This window comes from Rattus rattus, chromosome 4 (genome assembly GCF_011064425.1).
Source record: "Rattus rattus isolate New Zealand chromosome 4, Rrattus_CSIRO_v1, whole genome shotgun sequence".
In the NCBI taxonomy this organism is placed as follows: domain Eukaryota; kingdom Metazoa; phylum Chordata; class Mammalia; order Rodentia; family Muridae; genus Rattus; species Rattus rattus.
The window spans coordinates 34,646,011-34,665,668 of record NC_046157.1 but is presented as its reverse complement, the minus strand read 5'-3'; the positions used below and the strand labels follow the sequence as shown (position 1 = coordinate 34,665,668).

At 38.8% G+C, this 19,658-nt stretch overlaps 1 protein-coding gene across 13 annotated transcripts in view; it reads left to right on the top strand.

The window, feature by feature from the left end:
* Positions 1–19,658, top strand: part of Bbx (BBX high mobility group box domain containing) — a 239,410-nt gene that overhangs the window by 154,630 nt on the left and 65,122 nt on the right. For all 13 annotated transcript variants that reach the window (XM_032900285.1, XM_032900286.1, XM_032900282.1 and 10 more), the window contains 2 exons: positions 7,799–7,994; positions 11,626–11,693. In XM_032900285.1, coding sequence (XP_032756176.1) covers positions 7,799–7,994; positions 11,626–11,693 — 264 coding nt within the window. The remainder of the gene's footprint in view (positions 1–7,798; positions 7,995–11,625; positions 11,694–19,658) is intronic.

Below are 19,658 nucleotides of genomic sequence, written 5' to 3'. Positions count from 1 at the left end.
GATAAAATAATGTAATTTCAAGATATTTTTTATTAGACATCTCAGTTGTGGTTTTATTGAGTTGTTTAATAAGGAAACCTGCAACATAATAAAATTTTCTTTTAAAACATTCAGGGAAATTTGAATCCAGAGTAAATGACTAGTGTTGCTGTGTAATTAATAACTACACAAGGCTTTAGGAATTTACTAATTGTTAAAGATAGAATTTTAACTATACTGGGTATCTATAAAATTTAAAATCAATTACAGCAACCTACGTGATTTTTTAAACATTTCAATAGGTTTCCACAAGCATAAAATAATTAACAGTAAACCTTTCTCATTAAATAGGTTTACCTCCTTTCATGCTCATACTTTATATGATAGAGTAAACAATTATCTGAGACCGCATGGAGAGCAGCATACACTTCCTATAATTAAACACTTGAGTTTGATTTTGGATAACATGCAGCATATTGCCAATATAGTATTTGCCTTTTCTTAAATACAGCTAATTTACAAACCCAATAGGTGGCCACTTTTTAAAGGAGGAACTATTATTTTTGCACAGGAAATCCCTTATTAATTACTTAATTAGCTTCACAATATTTGCCATTGTGGTGCTATAATGAAATCTGTTTAGGTAGCCCCCTGCAGCCTACAAGTGGAAACCAGAATGTCCCACATTGCATCTTGCTTTGTTTATAGTTACTCATATAAAATATTTTCTCATTTATACTGCAAAGTCTAATCGATTCTGCTACTTCCCACATTATCAGGCAATTGGTCTCTGGTGGTTCTTTCTTTCAGCTTATTTACCAAGTGTTTCACAGTTCCAGTAATGTACATGTAACTTGGCGAAGCCTTTATCATTAACATGGTAGCCTTAATTGGAATGCTGATGCCTAAGAAGTCTCAGTATTCCAGATTTATGGTGGATGCCAGTGATACAAGCTCAGACACAAAGAAGGCCTCTGGTCTTCACGACCAAGTCCTTTTGAAAACTACTTCATGTGTAACTGTTCAACTTTGAATCCTCAATTGTGAATGGTTTACTAAATCCACGCATTTTCAGCACAGTGCATGGGTGCTGTACATCAGTTACCATTTGTATCCTTGCCTTTATTAGAGAGATTAGTCTGCTTTACCCACAGGAACACAGCCTAGAATGTCCTTAGCCCTTTCGTTATTGTGCGAACATCATGGTTTATTTACCCAACTGAGACTGTTTTTTTTTTAAAATAGATATAGAGCAAGGCAATGTAATCATATGAGACCACCATTGTGGTGTGTTGTTAACTAAAACTTTATTGTGATGTGTACTTTTCTCATTCTGATTTTAAAAGAAGCATCTCTTTAAAAGAGTGAGTAGCAGTATGTACTCCCTCCTTCTTTCCTCCCTTCTCCCCCCCTCCCTCTCTCCCCTTTCTTCCTTCCTTCCTTTCTTTTTCTGCTATTCATGAAATTTCCTTGACTCTCCCTTTTCTCACAGTTGGCAGTGAACTGCCTATTCTAAGATTTATTGTCCTCTATGCTTAGTACTAATTGGTATTAAAAACTGGTTGAAAATTTTCCTCTTTGCTTCTTTTGTAATCAAAAAGGTTAAAGAGTTTAAAGAAAATTATTAAACCAAGTGAACAAGTTTTGGAAAATATAAGCATTTTATAAAAAGATTAGTGGACCTCTGAGTTATACATCAGAATTCTTAGTGCATTAGAGAATGGATCTTCACTAAGTCTTTTTTTTTTTTCCCTTACCCAAATCCCCATCAAGTGGGTTATCCTCCATCAAGTCACAAGGTTAATTTTTATCACATTTATGTAGTTGTGTGTGTGCACAAGTGTGCATGTTTGCATATGCACATGGATGGAGATCAGAGGACAGACAGCATTGCCTATGTGGGTTCGAGTGGTAAAAGCCAGACTTTCAGGCTAGCATCATTAACCACTGAGCCATCTGGTCAGCACAGTTAAAAATGTTAATGAAATTATAAATTTTTATTGTTTTAAGAGAAGTGCAAACTAAGGAAATGGCTTTTCTCTTAATTACCTAAATTGAGGGACCCTGCATCCTAAATATATTCATATTGGAAAGGAACTACTATTGTCACATTAACTTTCCTCTTACATAACTTGCCATAGCCAGTTCTACTGCTTTCCTTTTTGGTATGTGTCTTTTCTACAAAACAACAGTACAGTGATTTTTCAAGTATGGAATTACTGTTGACTAGCTTTGTCATTAAAGTTTTTCATTTAATATATAATTTGAAATACTTTTCTCCCAAAACATTTTTTTATCAAAACCATAAACCTGCATCTCACTGTCCTGCTGATGAGTTTACACTGCATCCCACTGTCCTGCTGATGAGTTTACACTGTCCTGCTGATGAGCTTACACTGCATCCCACTGTCCTTCTGATGAGCTTACACTATCCCACTGTCCTGCTGATGAGCTTACACTGCATCTGTCCTGCTGATGAGTTTACACTGCATCCCACTGATGAGTTTACACTGCATCCCACTGTCCTTCTGATGAGCTTACACTGCATCCCACTGTCCTGCTGATGAGTTTACACTGCATCCCATCACTCCTGATGAGTGTACACCATCCCTGTCCTGATGAGTTACCATCCCACTGTACACACTGCATCCCACTGTCCTGATAGGTTTACACTGTATCCACTGTCCTGCTGATGAGTTTACCATCCCACTGTCCTGCTGGATGAGTTTACACTGCATCCCACTGTCCTCCTGATGAGTGTACACTGCATCCCACTGTCCTTCTGATGAGTTTACACTGCATCCCACTGTCCTTCTGATGAGTTTACACTGCATCCCACTGTCCTTCTGATGAGTTTACACTGCATCCCACTGTCCTTCTGATGAGTTTACACTGCATCCCACTGTCCTTCTGATGAGCTTACACTGCATCCCACTGTCCTTCTGATGAGCTTACACTGCATCCCACTGTCCTTCTGATGAGCTTACACTGCATCCCACTGTCCTTCTGATGAGTTTACACTGCATCCCACTGTCCTCCTGATGAGTTTACACTGCATCCCACTGTCCTGCTGAGTTTTCTGATGAGTTTACACTACACCCCCCTGTCCTCCTGATGAGTTTACACTGCATCCCACTGTCCCTTCTGATGAGCTGCATCCCACATGAGCCATTGCATCCCACTGTCTGATGTTTACACTGTATCCCACTGTCCTCTGATGAGTTTACACTGTATCCCACTGTCCCTTCTGATGAGCTTACACTGCATCCCACTGTCCTGCTGATGAGCGTACACTGCATCCCACTATCCTTCTGATGAGCTTACACTGCATCCCACTGTCCTGCTGATGAGCTTACATTGCATCCCACTGTCCTTCTGATGAGTTTACACTGCATCACTGAGTTTAGACTTCTGCGAAGGAAAAGTTTTCTAACTGAGGATGTACAGATTAGTACCACTTCTCCCCTGCACTTTGACCTGGGTATATGTTGAAATTTGTGCCTGCTGACGAGGAAAAAGAAAACTCTAACAACTATAATAAGGGTTCCTTCAACTCCCCATAGTGAATATGATCATAAAACAAAATGTGTGTTACAGCTCGTTTAGATAATTTTCTCTATAATCTCTTTACTGGTCTCGTAGAATGTTTTTTTCAAGAATCATAGTGGGATTGCCATTTTTCACTTTATGTAGATCTAAGCTGTATTAATAATTTGAAACACTAATGGACATTGAGATAGGATCCACACCCAATTAAAATTAAATAAGTGGAGAAAACCTTTCATTAATATTAAAGTGCTTTGTAGTTCAAATTTCCACTTATGTAATGATCTGAAAAGCATTTACTGTGTGAGACCGCATTTTAAAGCATTAACAGAATAGATTATTGTCTTTTGTTATATAATAATGTCATTGTCAGATATAAAGGAAGTAAAATACTGTGACAGAGGGTATGCATTTAGTGACAGTACTGAATAACAAAAGAAGCAGCAATTAGATTGCTGCTTTTTTTATTTTTGCTAACAAAATACAATAATGGTTAGGGCTAAAACAAGAGAGTCAGCATTACCGAATGCCTCCATGAGTAAGGAACCATTTGTAAAGCAAATTGAAGTTAGATTATTTAATCAGCTGGAAATTTGCAGGAAAGAAAGTTGAGGGTCATGAGGTGAATTTTGATTTTTATATAATTTTAAAAATCGGTATTTTAGCTAAAGTCTAGTTATTTTTGGGAGTTTTTCATCAAAATCTTAGGGTCAATAGTCTGTGATTGATGTTCTTGGAGGATAAATGAGCTTCCCATTCACCTCTAGCTTGAGCAGCAGTGGATGTCTGGATAGATGGGGCCTATCTCTTGAGTCCTTTCATTCCTGTGATGATGGATTCTGTCCACACGGTTGACCTACATGGTAGTTATTACATTTAGCTATTTGCTCCAGACTGTATACCAAGTCTTCCAGCATCACTCCTTTCCCTGCCTCCACTGTAATTTCTTTCCTGGTAACCTTGTCATAACAAATGATTAAGCCTTTCTGTTGTCTCTTGTAGCTGAATCAGATCAAATGATTGATGAGCTACCAAGTTCCAAGGACATAGAGGGCGTCATTACACTCTGATGCTGCTCTTGCCTCTGACCTTTCTTGCTGCCCATACCATAGGTTGTGTTGGCTTAATGTTTTTTATATGAATTTACGTGTTATTTTTCTCGGTCATTCACATTTTAAGCTCCTCTAATCAGTATATAACTTGACTAGGACTCTAATGTTTTATTTCACTGGTAAAATGCTTACCTAGCATATCTAAGGTGTTGTTTTCTAATCTTCAGCAACAAATGAAAACTAAAATATAAAAATGTTATATGTGTGTATTGAACATTACATCGAGTTTAAGAATCTACACGATATCCATGTTATATAATTACAGAGTATTGTCCCTCATAGTAAAGTGTCAGTTATCATTTTCTACAGCACCCCTCATATGCCAGGCCTTTCTCTTGCACACTGGTTATCTACTCAGAGGAAACTTGCTGCATTATAGATCCATTGCAAAACCAGTTTTCATGCTTGAGTCAGAGCAGGGACTGTAGACCATGTGTAGACATAATTGTGGCTTGTGAACAATATGAAAGGAGGGACTCTGCCTTGATTCATGCTTTCTGTCTCTAATGTCTAAGAAGAGTCCGTCTTCTGGTCAGTGCTCACCAGGTCTACAGTGAAGGTGCATAGCATAGAGACGAGAGTAAGAAACCATATGGGTGATTGTGAGAGCCTTATGTTATCATCAGCACTGTCACAAATTAGTGTAAGCTGACCTAATGTCATCAATGGATGATTCACTGATCAGGATGACAGTGGAATTTCCATCACACTTGATTTTCACTGAACAGATCACTACGTGACTTGTAGCAATGTGTTACTAGTGAAGAATGTATCCAAAAATTGAATGAGAGGAGAAGGGCCCTGTCAAGAAGCAAGGCATTCAAATATTAATGATATCCAGCCTCTTCCACAGCTGGGGCTTTCCGCTTAGAAAATTTTAACTACCAAAAAAGAGATCATTTTATTTCTTAAAAATTTATCAATAAATTTGTTTGTAAGTCTTGGGTCACTTCAGATGACTGTTCATCTATCACACCTACCCCATGTGCCTTTTAGTGAAGCATGATAGGTGCATATGTCTGCTACTTGCTTTTCACCACTGCCTGCCATTCATCACTTTCTACCTTTAGTCAGCAGGCAAGGTTATTCCTAGGCCTCAGTTTAATATGTGAATTCCCCATTCATAAGAATGTACTGTGGTAGTGTCTTCCAAATTCATTCTGCCATACTGTTGTAAATTTGTTTGGCTCTGGCCTTGTGTCTCATTTTACTTATTTATTCTTAAGAATAGAACTAGACACTTAAAGAGATGGCTCAGTGGTTAAGACTCCCTGCTGTCTTCTAGTGGACGACCAGAGTTCAATTCCCAGTAGTCATCATGTTGGGCTGCTTACAGCTGTCTGTAACTGCAGGTTCTTCATGCCTGTGGTAGGGCAGTATGCAAATACCCATCCATAGACACATATTCATATAATTCAAATAAAATAAACAGCTATGTATCAGGTAAATTTATATCTTGCATATAAAAGAATGTCAGAAAGAGAATTAAGATAGCATGGTGGTAAATACTGTTCATTGTCTATTAATACTACATTATTACCTATATTATAGCACTTATTAAATAAGCTATAGTGAAACCTATGCCTTCTCTTAAAAGGCTATCTTTCACCTCTTGCTGAAAGATATTTAGAGCTTATATTGAACATCATTACCATTTTAGAAGGCTAGCTTGTGAGATCAAAAGAATTGTGTTAGCTGGTAATGGGGATGTTTGCCTGGTTCTTAGGAAACTGAAGCAGAGAACTGTGAATTCAAAACCAGACTAAACAATCGAACTCTCCTAAAACAATATGTTAATAAAACAGTCCAATAGTAAGAGTTGAAGAATACATAGGATATAATACATTTTCTTTTTATTATTTGTTTTTGATTCTTTGTTCTTTAATTAGAATAGCTGTGGAAGTGTATAATGGATATCTGGAAAGAGTTAGTGGAGTTAGGAAAAAGGATAAAAGAGGAAGCCACAGAAAAAAGGATGGAAAATGTTGTTAGTAAAGATTGAAACTTGCAAGTAAGGCATAAAACTTGTGATATATTTATTGCTGCATGTCACATCATAATTTGTTCCTATGTGGCATCCTTTGTGCTCATTAAAAACTATTGACAGATATGTTACACACCATAGATGGTGGGATTGCAGTTCATGCCCAAGGGTAGCTAAGCAGAGGCACATCTTGATGCCAGCTTATCATACGATATTCACTGTTCTTCTACTTTGCCCTATGTCTAAAATTAACCAAAAAGTTGGTCAGCTAGTCTGCCTTGGTCCCTTTCTACTTGATCTTGGTTCCTTTATCTCATGCTTGAGAATTTTACTTTGTTTACATTTGCCTTACAAGAACACTGAGACAGATTTAATTTTGTAAAACTATGCTTAGCAGATTAAGTCAGCCAGTGGGCAGAATCTGGTTGCTGGTCCTAGCATTAACCCATGATCCGAAATGCCTACTGATGTGTCCTTTGAAATAGGTGCTGTGGTTAGAGATGACTTAATGGGTAGTTAAGAGCACTGGCTTTTCTTTCACAGAATGGGGGTCCAATTCCCAGCATCCATATGGAAGCTCACAGCATCTATAGCTTCAGTTCCAGGGTATCCAGGGCTCTCTTCTGACCTTCATAGGTGGCATGCAAGTAGTACACAAACATACATGCAGACAAATGCCCATATGCATAAACAGAGTTTAACACGCACAGACACCACACCATACACATACATTTTTAATGCTTTAAACGAAGACACAGATGCAGGGCATACCATTGACAGTGACTCCAAGCATAGCTGCTCTGTTCTGTCTTTTAAGCCCTCAGAGAACACTGCTCTGCTCTATGCTTACTGCCTGCTATCTGCTGTGGACGGGCCAGAGTTCTAGCCTAGCCCTTTCCATCCTCAGAGCCTTTTTTTCCTAATACAAAATCCCTCAAAGTCAGGCAAGTTGTTAAAAATGACAAAAAGAGTAGAACATCTGGTCCTTGTATTGTCATCCCACAAGTGAGATAACCCCGCCTTGTTTCTGTGCTTGGTGCTGTCGTCTTCTGTAAGGAAAGCTACTGAAGTCAGGGAATGTGGTTTTGCCTCAACCCTTTTCTGAATGGTGGGAAGGTGGATGCTGCTGAACTCTTAGTCTGGATGTTAATCAAGCCTGCTGCTCATTTGTTTATAGTATAAAGATGCATTTATGAAAGCAAATCCTGGCTACAGATGGTGCCCTACCACAAACAAGCCTGTGAAGTCGCCAACACCCACTGTCAATCCACGGAAGAAACTCTGGGCCTTCCCATCTGACTCCTCAAGAGACTTGCCAACCCCTAAGAAGGCAAAGACAGAAGAAGTTCCTCAGCTTAACTTTGGAATGGCAGGTGAGGTTACACAATTTGCACTTGTTGTTAAAGGACAGAACAATACATCGAGCATTTTTAAACAAATTATACAAGTTTGAGGAGACTACTTGTCTGTGGCAGTTGCAAATAGATAGCATATCATGAGGTATTATGCTGTGAGTTCCTGCCAGTGACAGTATGGAAATGTCAACAATAATTTGGCGCTTGTCAGGATCTTAGGGAATTTTGTATTAACAAAATAGAGTCTGTCCTCTCTGTCACCCAGCCCTTGGCCCAGTAGTAAGCAGAGTGAGCTCTGGCGTGATGGGAATTTAAAAGCTACGATTATGTACATTATCTGAGTTTCTAATACACCAAAGGCAAGCATGTGAGAAAATCCATCCAAATCTGAGAATGGGTCAATGAATGTGTCTTAAAGAGAATCCCCACCCTACTCCGCCTCCCATCTCCATTAATGTCGGCTCTGAGCAAACTTAAAATTCCAGATGGTGCCATTTGCTGTGTTACTCTTTGGGTGGTAAGGAATGGTAGTGCATTTATGACCGTGAAATAAGACTTACATTCTCCCCCAAAAGGCTGGACCTTCCCTCCTCTTCACTGTAATCAAAAGGATTTTGCCAGGGAGAAGTTGGGAGGTTGAATAAGGTAAAATCTGGGGAGTTCATGCTGAGCCAGAGTTCCTACACCAAGTTACAAACAAGCAAATACTTTTCAAAGTCATAAACTGTTTACAATATAGAAAGGTTAGTAGGAATGCAGTTAAGCCATAGTGTGAATTCTTTTAAGTGGTCAGTAGGTCAGTAAGCCTTCATAGTTGAGTTTGAGCTCATGTGAAAACTATGTGTGTTGGTGTATAAATGCCAGAAAAATGAAACTTGACACAGGGCAGTATCCTTTGGAAACAAAGGTCTTCAGGTTGAGAGCACTGTCTGTAGCATAACTCCAGAACAGCTCCCAGCGTCTGTCCCAAAATGGGTCTGCTCCTGTCTTAGCGGTCACTTGTACAGTTTTAGCTTCTGACTATTTGTTACTAGTCTCTGTGAATCTGGACTTTCCTAATTGTGATGTAAAGAGCATCACCTAGGACTAAGAGAGGATTACTGACATCTAAACTGAATCTCCTTGACATTTAGCATCTGTTGCTATTCTCTCAGCTCTAAATCTAGTTAGTGTGGGCAGAGGTTTGTTCTTGTTTTGTTTTGTTTTCAGGGTTTTTTTTTTTTTTTTTACATACAATTGTCACAAACTAGACAATAATTATATGTAAATTATAGGAAGTTTGTCTTTTAGTAACAATGTTTCTGACCTTAACTATCTGCCTTTTCACTTACAAAGTAGAACTAAAATCCAGACTTAAATATATAGGTTGGCTTTTAAAAAACAGTATTCTATGATGCAACATAGAGGAAAGAAATCCCCCCTTGGTGGCATTTGCCTCAGTAACAGTGGCCTGATATGTCGTGTGTTTGAACTTGGTGACCAGAGCTCACTCATAGCTTGTGTACAGACAGCATCACTGCTTTGAATTTCATCTTATTTCCCTTTCCAACAAGACGAAAGCAGCTAAATTACCTTTGACTAAAAACTGCTGTGGAGCTCTCGGAACTTAGCAAATACAAAGGAAATTGTGAAGGCCAGTTTAACACGGAATCTATTTCGTTTTATTCTTGTTTATTTGCTCCGGAGTCATTGGCATCCCACATTTTGGAATTTATAATAACTTGACTTTGTCAAATATCTGATTTCCAAGGAAGGGAAAATATGTAGAATTTGATCTACTAACAATCCTATTCAATAAAGGCAAAATGTGCTAATTATGTGAGTATATTTTTGATAGTTCTAAGTAGCACTATAAGTGATAGTTTCAGTTCTTTTTTTTTTTTTTTTTTTTTTTTTCAGGGCTGGGGACCCGGCCAGGGCCTTTGCGCTTCCTAGGCAAGCGCTCCTAACCACTGAGCTAAATCCCCAACCCAGCACTATAAGTGATAGTTTCTTGGCTTACTCTTTAGGATGAATAGTAAATATCTTACACACTCACATTTGGTTTATAACTTCAATTATCATGTCACTGTATTTGAACTGCACATTGGTATCTTTTGAATGCTGTCACCCAGCCCTAGTTCCCAGGATGATGGATGACGCTGTAAGAGTGCTTCCCTCTCAAGCCCCCTACACTCCTACTTTTTGCTACATTCATTTCCCCCTCGACTTTCACTTTTAAATAAACTTAAGTACATATTTTATCGTGAAAAATAGTTCTTAAGCTTAATGCGTAATTAAACGGAGTCTGTTAAGCATAGCAGAACTTTGTTTCACTGAATTAGGCAGGATTTGTGTTCTCTGTGTGTGTTCTCCTGCGTGGGATAGTGCTGCACTTTTTAAACTCAGGATTATTTAGTGACATTTTTTTTCTCTTTGACTACCTCATAGCCTCCTGTTTATCTTTTATTCTTTTCTCCCCCCTCCTTTTTCTTCCTGTAGTGTCTATGCTTGTCTACATCAGAACCTTTTCTCAATTTTTAAAAAACTTAAATACAAAGTCTGGTTAAAGTTGCTTCATGAGTTCTCAAGGCAGACTCTACTTCAGGGCATACATTTAAACAGGAGAAGCAGCAGAAATGTTTTTAGGCAGTCTTATGATATCCTCACTCTAAGATAAAATGCATGTCTTGAGGCCTGCGTGCACAGAGACGCACAGGTACCTTCACATGTGTTCTCCCATTGAAGCTTTAAAAGTTAACGTTTGAAACAGCTTTAGAGAATAAAGGATTCTGATGAGAATGTAACCTGGAGCAGAGATCTACCACCTTACTTGTCTCGCTGCACCAACTGACTCTGGGAAGAATTAAAGCAAAAGAATTGGCTAATCAAAATACATCAAAATACACTTAAGTCTTGAAGTTGTTTTAATAGGAGCTGGGGTACCCTGAAGACTTATTTATAATATCTAAAATATAACTGCCATTTTACATTTACTTTGAAAGTTTTGAAGAAATTATTTTCAAAAAGCACATTTGAATTTGGATGCCAGTTTGAAATCTCTCTGTTCTGTACTCCCTGATACCCTAATTCTTTTGACCAGACCTCATTTCACAGAGCCCTTTTAACAACGTGTGATTTACAGTCTCAGACTTCTCAGCAGACAAGCATGAGTATACTTCCATTAGAAAAAAACAACAACAACAACAAAAAAAACCCCAAAACTTAACCAAACACCACTCTTGGAAAGAAGCCTTGGGTTCGGGAAATGGTTAGGTCAGCAGCTATAGAACTAGGGAACGGTATTGTTGTATTGGAACGGTGCTAGAACGGTAGTATTTAAGAGATGTAAAGGGCCTGTGTGCTGGTTCATGCCTATTACCCTGCACTTACAAGGCTAAGGCAAGAAGATCATGGCTACCAGGGCAGCCTGTACTTCATAGTGAGACACTGTTTCAGAAAAAGCAAACTAGAGAAATGAAAAAGGCTCCTTAAAGCATGTGCATCAAGCACACGTGTATCAGGTTATATAAAGACAGAATTTTGAATTTTTTCCATAAAATTTATATGTGGGTAGTTTGGATTTCTGCCTTTTTGAATAATCATTTTCACATTTTATGGTTATATGTGCTTTATGCTTCTAAGTTGGTTATTTGCTTTTGATCTTTAGATCCTACTCAGATGGGAGGCCTGAGCATGTTGCTGCTAGCTGGAGAACATGCTCTTGGAACGCCAGAGGTAAGCCAGGCCCTTAGTCTCCCATGGCTCTCTCCATGCTCCTTCTGCAGCTTGAGCACACACACGTCTGTATTCTCTTCACCTTGCTGCTGCAGTTCCATCACCTACAGCTCATCTAGAGCCCTACCTGTTTAAAGTTCTCCTGTGTTGAGGGTAGCAGATGTGACACGCATGATCCCAAAGGACTGAAGCACAACTCAAACGCAGAATCTGCACTTGCTTAAACCTGGGAGTACGAGATGCAGCATAGTCACTTGTCATGTGTTGTGTCCCTGTCATGGGCATGTGGATTGCACCCTAAAATAAGTTCACTCTGTTCGACACATCCCCTGTTTGTATCATGCTCTCATGTAGACTAGCTAGCGGGAAGCTGACAGTGAAAGTGTGACACTCTCTGTCTCTCTAGTGTCTGAGTTATTCCAAGCTCCTGTTTGAACATCTGGAATGGCAGCATTGCAAAACTGTTTCATCCTTTAAAATAGAAAAGAAAGTGGAGCCAGAACCCTCATGACCAAGGCAAAGCACACTCTTGAGCATACAGAGGTCTAAGTGTTCCAAAGATGGATGGGACACAGAGTTGACTTTTCAGCCATCGTACACAGGACAGTTGTGGAAGTCAGCGTCGCTTCTTCTCACAGACACGATGATGAGGATTTGTTCCCAACTTACTCCAGCACACATAAGCAGATCATCACTGTAGATCTTTTCCATGCTAATAGAAAAGGGAAACAAATTATCTACTTTGCTTAGAGCTTTACTATTTGAGCTCTTTTTAGTAAGTTCTCTTGCTTCCTATAAGGACATAGCACTTTGAGACACACAGTATAAGCACTGCAGTGATGGACCTTTTAACTCTAGTGAAGCGGGAGCATTTTGAGAGCCTCCAGACTACGAAGCAAACAGGACAGGAGCAGGTTCCTGTAGCAGTAGTCATTCATGTCTTTAGGAGTTCAACGGTTTGTGTTTTTGTTCTCTCACCTGATCTCAGAGATATTTTGGTCATTACTGAAAATAACCTTGATTCACTCAAACAGGAAAATAGCAAAAACGTAATTAAAATAATGTTATCTCCAAATACCACTGGAGAGCATACTTTAGAGACCAGGACACTTCATAGAGCCCATAGAGTTCTACCTTCATTTTTTTTTATTGCAACTAGACAGATTTGCTAAACAGAACTTCTGTATAGGCAGATTGTCATAATGATCTTATTATCATCATAAGATAAACACAGTAAATATTTATTCAGTAAGTAAATAGGATGAATATGTATTCAGATAAAAGGAGAACAATTCTGAAATTCCGTATTTACTGTATCAGAATAATTACTGTGAAATCTGTTTATACTATTTTGTTTGACTAATCAAAGTAATATCTTAAGAAATTATACCATCAAAACATATAATCACAAAGACATTTAAAGCGATGTGATATGGAGTCTTTATTTTAAAATAGTCTTAAAAGGAAGGAGGCTTGTTTATTTACTGACCTGAGATTTCATTACATTTATGAAATCCAAAGGAAAATGCTTTTCTCAAGTGTGGAATTTAATATAGGAAATATATTTTCTTAAACTATACAGGTATTTTCTTTAGTCCATCTGAAATAATAGAGCTCTGCTGTAGAGGTTCCAAGGCCTCTTAGTATCCTGGTTTATGTGGTGTGCCCTCACAGTTAGACAGTTTAGTTTCTTGCGATGCCAGTGAGCAAATTACACCAATGTTTCTACTTCTTTTTCCTGTCTTCCAGGTCTCAGTTTAGCCCAATAGATATGGGGCACTGTTAACTTGGAATTTGTATATATGCTGTTTCTGAGCCAGGCAAGACCTTTTGCTCTTGGCTACAGTAAGCTGAAGTCAGGGTTGAATTTTGTTTTATAAATTTGATGTTTTTTAGTCTATATAAATAATAGCCTTTGTACTCATATGTCAATATTGAGACACATTCTTAAGAACAGTTTCATTTTATAGAATTAATTGATTTGGAGAGAAAAATTGATATACAGAGTAAGACAAAGACAGAACGGAGTAAGTCCTTCCTAGACACTCAGCAAGCTTTTCTCTGCTGCATAGTGGAAGAAATGGAGGGACATGATAGGACATTGTAGCAACTCATTCAAGCCAGAAATCAAAGGAAGTTGCTTGAGCAGTAACACAGAGTCCTCCTGAGCTGTAGAATCGAACCAGCCAAAATGAAACATTCAGAGATTTAAGTGTGTTCCCTGTTGTTATTTAGCTTTAAAGGAACAGTAAATAAAAAGGCAGAAGAAACAAAAGTAATAATCTTTTCCTCAGATTCTGGGTGGAAGGGGCAGTTACTCTTACAGTACCTGTAAATTATTAGAAGATAAAAATACAAGGAAAGTCAAATATGTGTTTTAGAATTTCTAAAAGTAATCTTCAAGATACCTTTTTTCGTGATCTATGCTAGTGTAGATAATGTAGAGATAAATTAGAATTTAAAAATAAAAGCAGAGTGTTACAATTCAGAGGTTATGTGGAAAGGACAATGGTTCAATACAAAATGCATAAAGTAGTTGGATTATTCTTGGCAAGGACAACATTTGCTGTTGAAACAACAGAGTCATCTTGGCTAGAACAGAAGGAAGCAAAATGAAACATAGAAGATGCTAGGAAATCATCACTGATGACAGAAGGCACGTCTTCAGTTGAATAACCAAAGCCAGAATGAGCAGTCTGTATAGGAAGCACCTTAGACGCCGGGCCTCTGGCTTTTGAATGCTTGCTTCTTTTGGTGGAGCAAATAGATAGAACGTACAGTACTAATCTAGCCACATGTGCCTTGCCTTCCATTCTACAAAGGGGAGCTAATAATAATACCTGATTTCTGCAACTCCCAAGACTACTGCAAAGATTAATTAAATAAAACCTGTAAGGCATTTTTTACTTCCTGAAAATTCTTATAAGTATGCAGGATCATCACATTTAATATTCAATTTCAAAATCTTAAATTATATTTGTTACTTCTGCAGGCTGCATAGTGATTTGCCAGTACCTGCATGCATAATACATCCATCCATCATGAACATACACACACACACATGCACACATACAGACACATGCACACATACACATGCACACATGCGCACACATGTGTACACACACACACACACACACAGTTCCTGGTTCATTGAAACCTTGGAAGAATTTACAATATGAATTTAATTTCTTCGCATCATTAGGAGATTAGGGTATTTTAAATTAATTTAATTTATGTAAGATAAATTAGTAGAAGTCCTAGGAGCTAGCAGTTAAAGCACACCCTGTTCAGAGCCTGTTTAGTGAGGCCAAACTGTGGAAAAAATGGACAGTTGTGAGCTGTGGGCCATCTATTCTTGTATGTTCAGTCAGATAGAGTATTCATGGAATGATTTCAGTGTAAGGCATGTAAGGGGATAGACCACACAGATATCTGCTCTTTATGTAGCTGGTACCTCTTAAGGCTCAAGTCTTTAAAGAAAGGTAATTCTCTACATGAACTTTTAGCCTCAAGAAAAATCTTTTTAATTTTTCATTTTTCAACCGATAACCTGCATGTTTGTAAAATAAGAAGTGAATATGCAATTGAAATTGGAAAATGACAATACTTAATTTCCTGAAACAATAATCTTTCACCTCCCTCAGAATGTTGATGATTTCTTAAGCTACACAATATTTCTCTTCCTAATCAAAACACGTGCTGCTACCATTAAATGTGTTATAACACTTAAGTGTATTTAGTTTCATGTTATTTTGAAATCTTATGATAAAAGTTTTTTTTTTTTCTTTTCATTTTCTAAGTTGTTAAATGGACTTTAAGAAACTTAGGATCAGGACTGACATGATTGCAACTAAGTACTGTAGAGTAAGTAACCATTGCAGCTAACTTTATTCAGTACTGCGTCCTTTCCAAATGCTGCTGACCCGTGCCTTAGGTGCAGATAATACACCCTTAGCAGTCTCAGGAGTTAGTTTTGTCTGCCTTCTGAATAAACAGTAACCATCAGGTGAAAGACCAGGGGCAGAACGGTTCAGTATATACCCATTGTCGTCTAGCTGCACGGTGGCTAGGCTGAGATTTAACTCCAGCAGGACTAGCCCTGTATAGCACCCTGAGATTCAGTTCCACCCACCTAGTGTCAGCTGTGCAGCAGCCACAGAAGGGGTCATTTTGTGATTGCTGGACATGGGGTAGATAGGCCTTCACACTGGTTAGCTCATTCTGCCCTCCCAGGAATCCTATGGTGTCAGTTCCTTATTGCAGTCTCCAAGGCTATAGAGGGAGGAACTCATGATGCTGGGACTTACACCCTCCTGATTCTATCAAACAAAGAGGTGCGAAGCCTGAGCCACAGGACAGTTGATCTCACTGATATATTTTGCACGATTATAGCTACATTTTTAAATAAATTCTAACTTATTAAAATATTGATTTAAACAAAATTGAAAGTTTTCACTTTTATTTCTGATATCAATGGAATAGAAAAGCTTCTGTTCTTACCCATCGTACAGCTGAGTTAATTTGATAGGCGTCTGTTTTAGACTAGTCTGAATAGCTATTCCTGGAGACTTAAACACATTAAATTCCATTATCTCTGCTTCTTCTCCTGGACCTTACCTGTCGTCGTTTTTATTCTCTTTTCACTGGTTTATTGCTTCTAAATACACTTTATTAAGACATGTACTATATTTAAATTCTACAGTGAAAAGGAGGCAGGTGCCCAGAGGTTTTGTTGTTTTTATTTTCCCTCTTTCTTTTGACAAGTCTCCCGCTTTATACCACTTTGTAGACAGTACTGCCTGTCATGTCAAGGGACCCAGCTTCTTCCAACAGTAGCGAGACTCAAAAAACAAGGTAGTCAGGTCCCTTTCTCTGATCTGTGCTGGTAATCATAGATGCTTAAAGATGGCAAGAAGAAAGTGCCTTCCCATCTATCCAATACATTGAGAAAGATGCAGTCCTTTGTCTCAACTTTTCCTACAGTCTTCTGTCTGTAGAAACAACATGGGCTTCCTGTGCTCTTGTATGAGCTGTGCAGCACCGACTGTAATAATAAGAAAACTTTGTCCTCGGAGTGGAGACAGGGTTGCAGGAGGCCTGGATGCCCTCAGTAAAACACAGATCTCCTCCAACTCTCACCCACTTCTGCCAGATGATGATCAGGTTCTATGATGCAGCCACCGTTAACTGTGCTTCCCACAGTAGCCCAGTACAAGAACAGTATATACCAGTGTCAGCTAGAACATTCAGACACACTCCTCTTACGCTAAACTGTTTCTTCCCATGAAAGATACTCTGTGCCCCCATCAAGCCTTTGTCCTCCTCTCACATCTTCCCTCTCAGCTTATTTACCATGAAGGTGTAGTCTGCCCCTTCTCCTGATGTCCTGATATCCTTCCAGACAATTACTGAGGACTGGCAGGTGCTGTCTCTGACTTAAGTGGGAACCCATATCTCTGCAGCTTTATTTCCCCTGCCTGCTAATTGGTCTCCTGCCTCCAATCACTGCCAGCCAAGGTTGTCCTGCGTGCCTCTGACATAATTATCTAACTGCGTATCTGTCATCATGCTGGTCCTCTAACTAAAGCCCCTGGCTAGCTCTCTCTGTCCTCCAGCCTCATTTCCAGACTTAACTGAATCGCAGTTTTTGTCAGCCGGATTCATCTCCCATGACACTTGCTTGGCATCTTATCATTTACCCACACCAGAAAAGTCACCGTTTCTCAGAAACACAGCAAAAATATGCCTTTGTACATTTTCATCAGCTGCGACTTACCACTCTCACTACTCTGCTGAGGGGAAGTCTGCCTTGCTTTCCAACTCTGTCTCAGGCACTCATACAATAAAGGGTTTCTCTGTGTTCCCAAGAAACCTTCTGATAGGCCTCCACTGTGCATTTCTGCAATGTAGCTCTTCCCTTCAGTTGAGTTGCAAACAGACCAACGGTCTGGCAGAGTCCCTTAGCCATCATTTTTTCTCTGGTTTACACTGGGTGCAAGTGGTATTTAAACTTCTTATGGTGTCCGGTCTCCATGCTGGCTCATAGTGCTTATTGGACAAGTGAGTGAGACATAATTATGTGAACTAGCAGGAGTAGGAGTGCGTGGTTGACTTACAGTGTTTGCTTGCTCCTTTGTCAACTGTATCGTCATCACAGTGCCACGCACTGCACTTTGGGATGCGCAAAGTGGGAACAGCCCTTGATAATACTTAGCGTCCTAAGCCACTTGTGGTCATAATAACTGGCTCAACCATGCTTTGTACCCAGAGGCCAGACCTGGGATTTCTCGTGTCACTTACTTTGTCATAATTCTTATTGTGCTCATCATCTACCTTGCTTTGTTATGGAGAATCGTTGTTAAATCAAAGTGGCTGGCGATTGAGCATAAGAAGATTGGAATGTGTGGTTAAGCCAGGATCCCTGTAGCTATTTTCTTTTCTGGGCCTATAGCAACCCCTAGTGGCTTTGTGTATTATTTCAGAGACTTTCTGGAAACAGGGCTGCCTGTTTTTCTTTTCTTGTTTAACCACTGTTTATTTCTTTTCATTAATTCATAAGAATAGATGCTGAGGAATAAATGTTGATCCATAAAAATCATTTGCCAATTAACTAATTTACATAAATAATAAACATTCTATATTACATAATATTCATAACTTGTGGGACTCTAATAGAAGCCTTTTGTAGGAAATCTACCTTCTTTTTCATAACTATAGATTTTTCTGTTCATTCATATGTACATTTGCCATACCATAGAAACATCTTTATATTCTGTAATCTTCAGATAAAGATACCTAACATGTATCATATGTAATTTTACTTTGTTAGTAAGGTATTCATACTTGCCTTGGTGACATGGAATCATAGTTACACATGTAAATTGCTTCTTTGAATATATACATTCTGATGAAATTTTAATGGGCAATTTACTTTACCTTAATTTGTTCTAGATAAACATTTACACCAGCTATTTAGTTTTCCTTAAAACTGTATTATTTCCCTTCCTTGCTTTTTGAAAATTACAGCTCAATCAAAGTAAGATCTGGGGAAAGCTCTTCCCTGTCCGCTCATGCTGCTGGCATTGCTTATTCTTATAGCTCTTCGCCTCCTTGTTTATCTCTACTGCTGACTTCTATCATGGTGCTTCTTTTCTGCTTTGGACTAGGTTCAGGTAACCAAGTCACCAAATAAGCAGTAGCTTACCATTCCCCGGGCTCTCAATTTTACCCTGTTTCCATTGTACTCTATGACTGCACTGCTTCACAAGTACCTAGGTCTTGAGGAACAACATGGCCTGCTAGAGTAAAATGCAGGCGTAGTGGTTCTATTTCTGCTCTATTAGCCACCGGGCAGCCTTTGTTGTACTTTACTGCCAAGTCCCACACAAGCAAATGGAGTCAGTCAACAGGTATGCATTGTATAGCTACTCTGTCTGCTGCCTCCTCCAAGAGTCATTACCTCTCCCCTCATGGAATCTGAAGTCAGAATAGAGGGTGTGTTCATGATGGCACTGACATGGCACTGGGCAGTTGGCTGCATGTGTGTTGTATCCCATAAAATCACATTGCGCAGCGTTGTCACAGCAGTTCTTACTCTGTGATGTCACAGAGTTCCCAGACCCAGTTTCTGTTCTTAAATTGAGCTACATCCCAAGGCCTGGTTTATTTTTTATTTTTATTTTTATTTATCTTGCTTTTTTAACTTTTCCCCCCATAAAGTAGGATCACATTAATTTCCCAGGCCGTCTTGAACTCCTTCTATAGGCCAGACAGATCTTGAACTTTGTATCCTCCTGTCTCAGCCTCCCAAAAGTGGCTAGTAGTATTCCAGGTCTGTGTCAGCATTTGCCTGGATGATGTATTTCATTGCAGATATCATGTATACCTATCGTCATTAAAATTTTATTAAGACACTTTGTCATATTTACTTAGTTTCTAGCTTAATTTTAAAATCTAACTTCATTT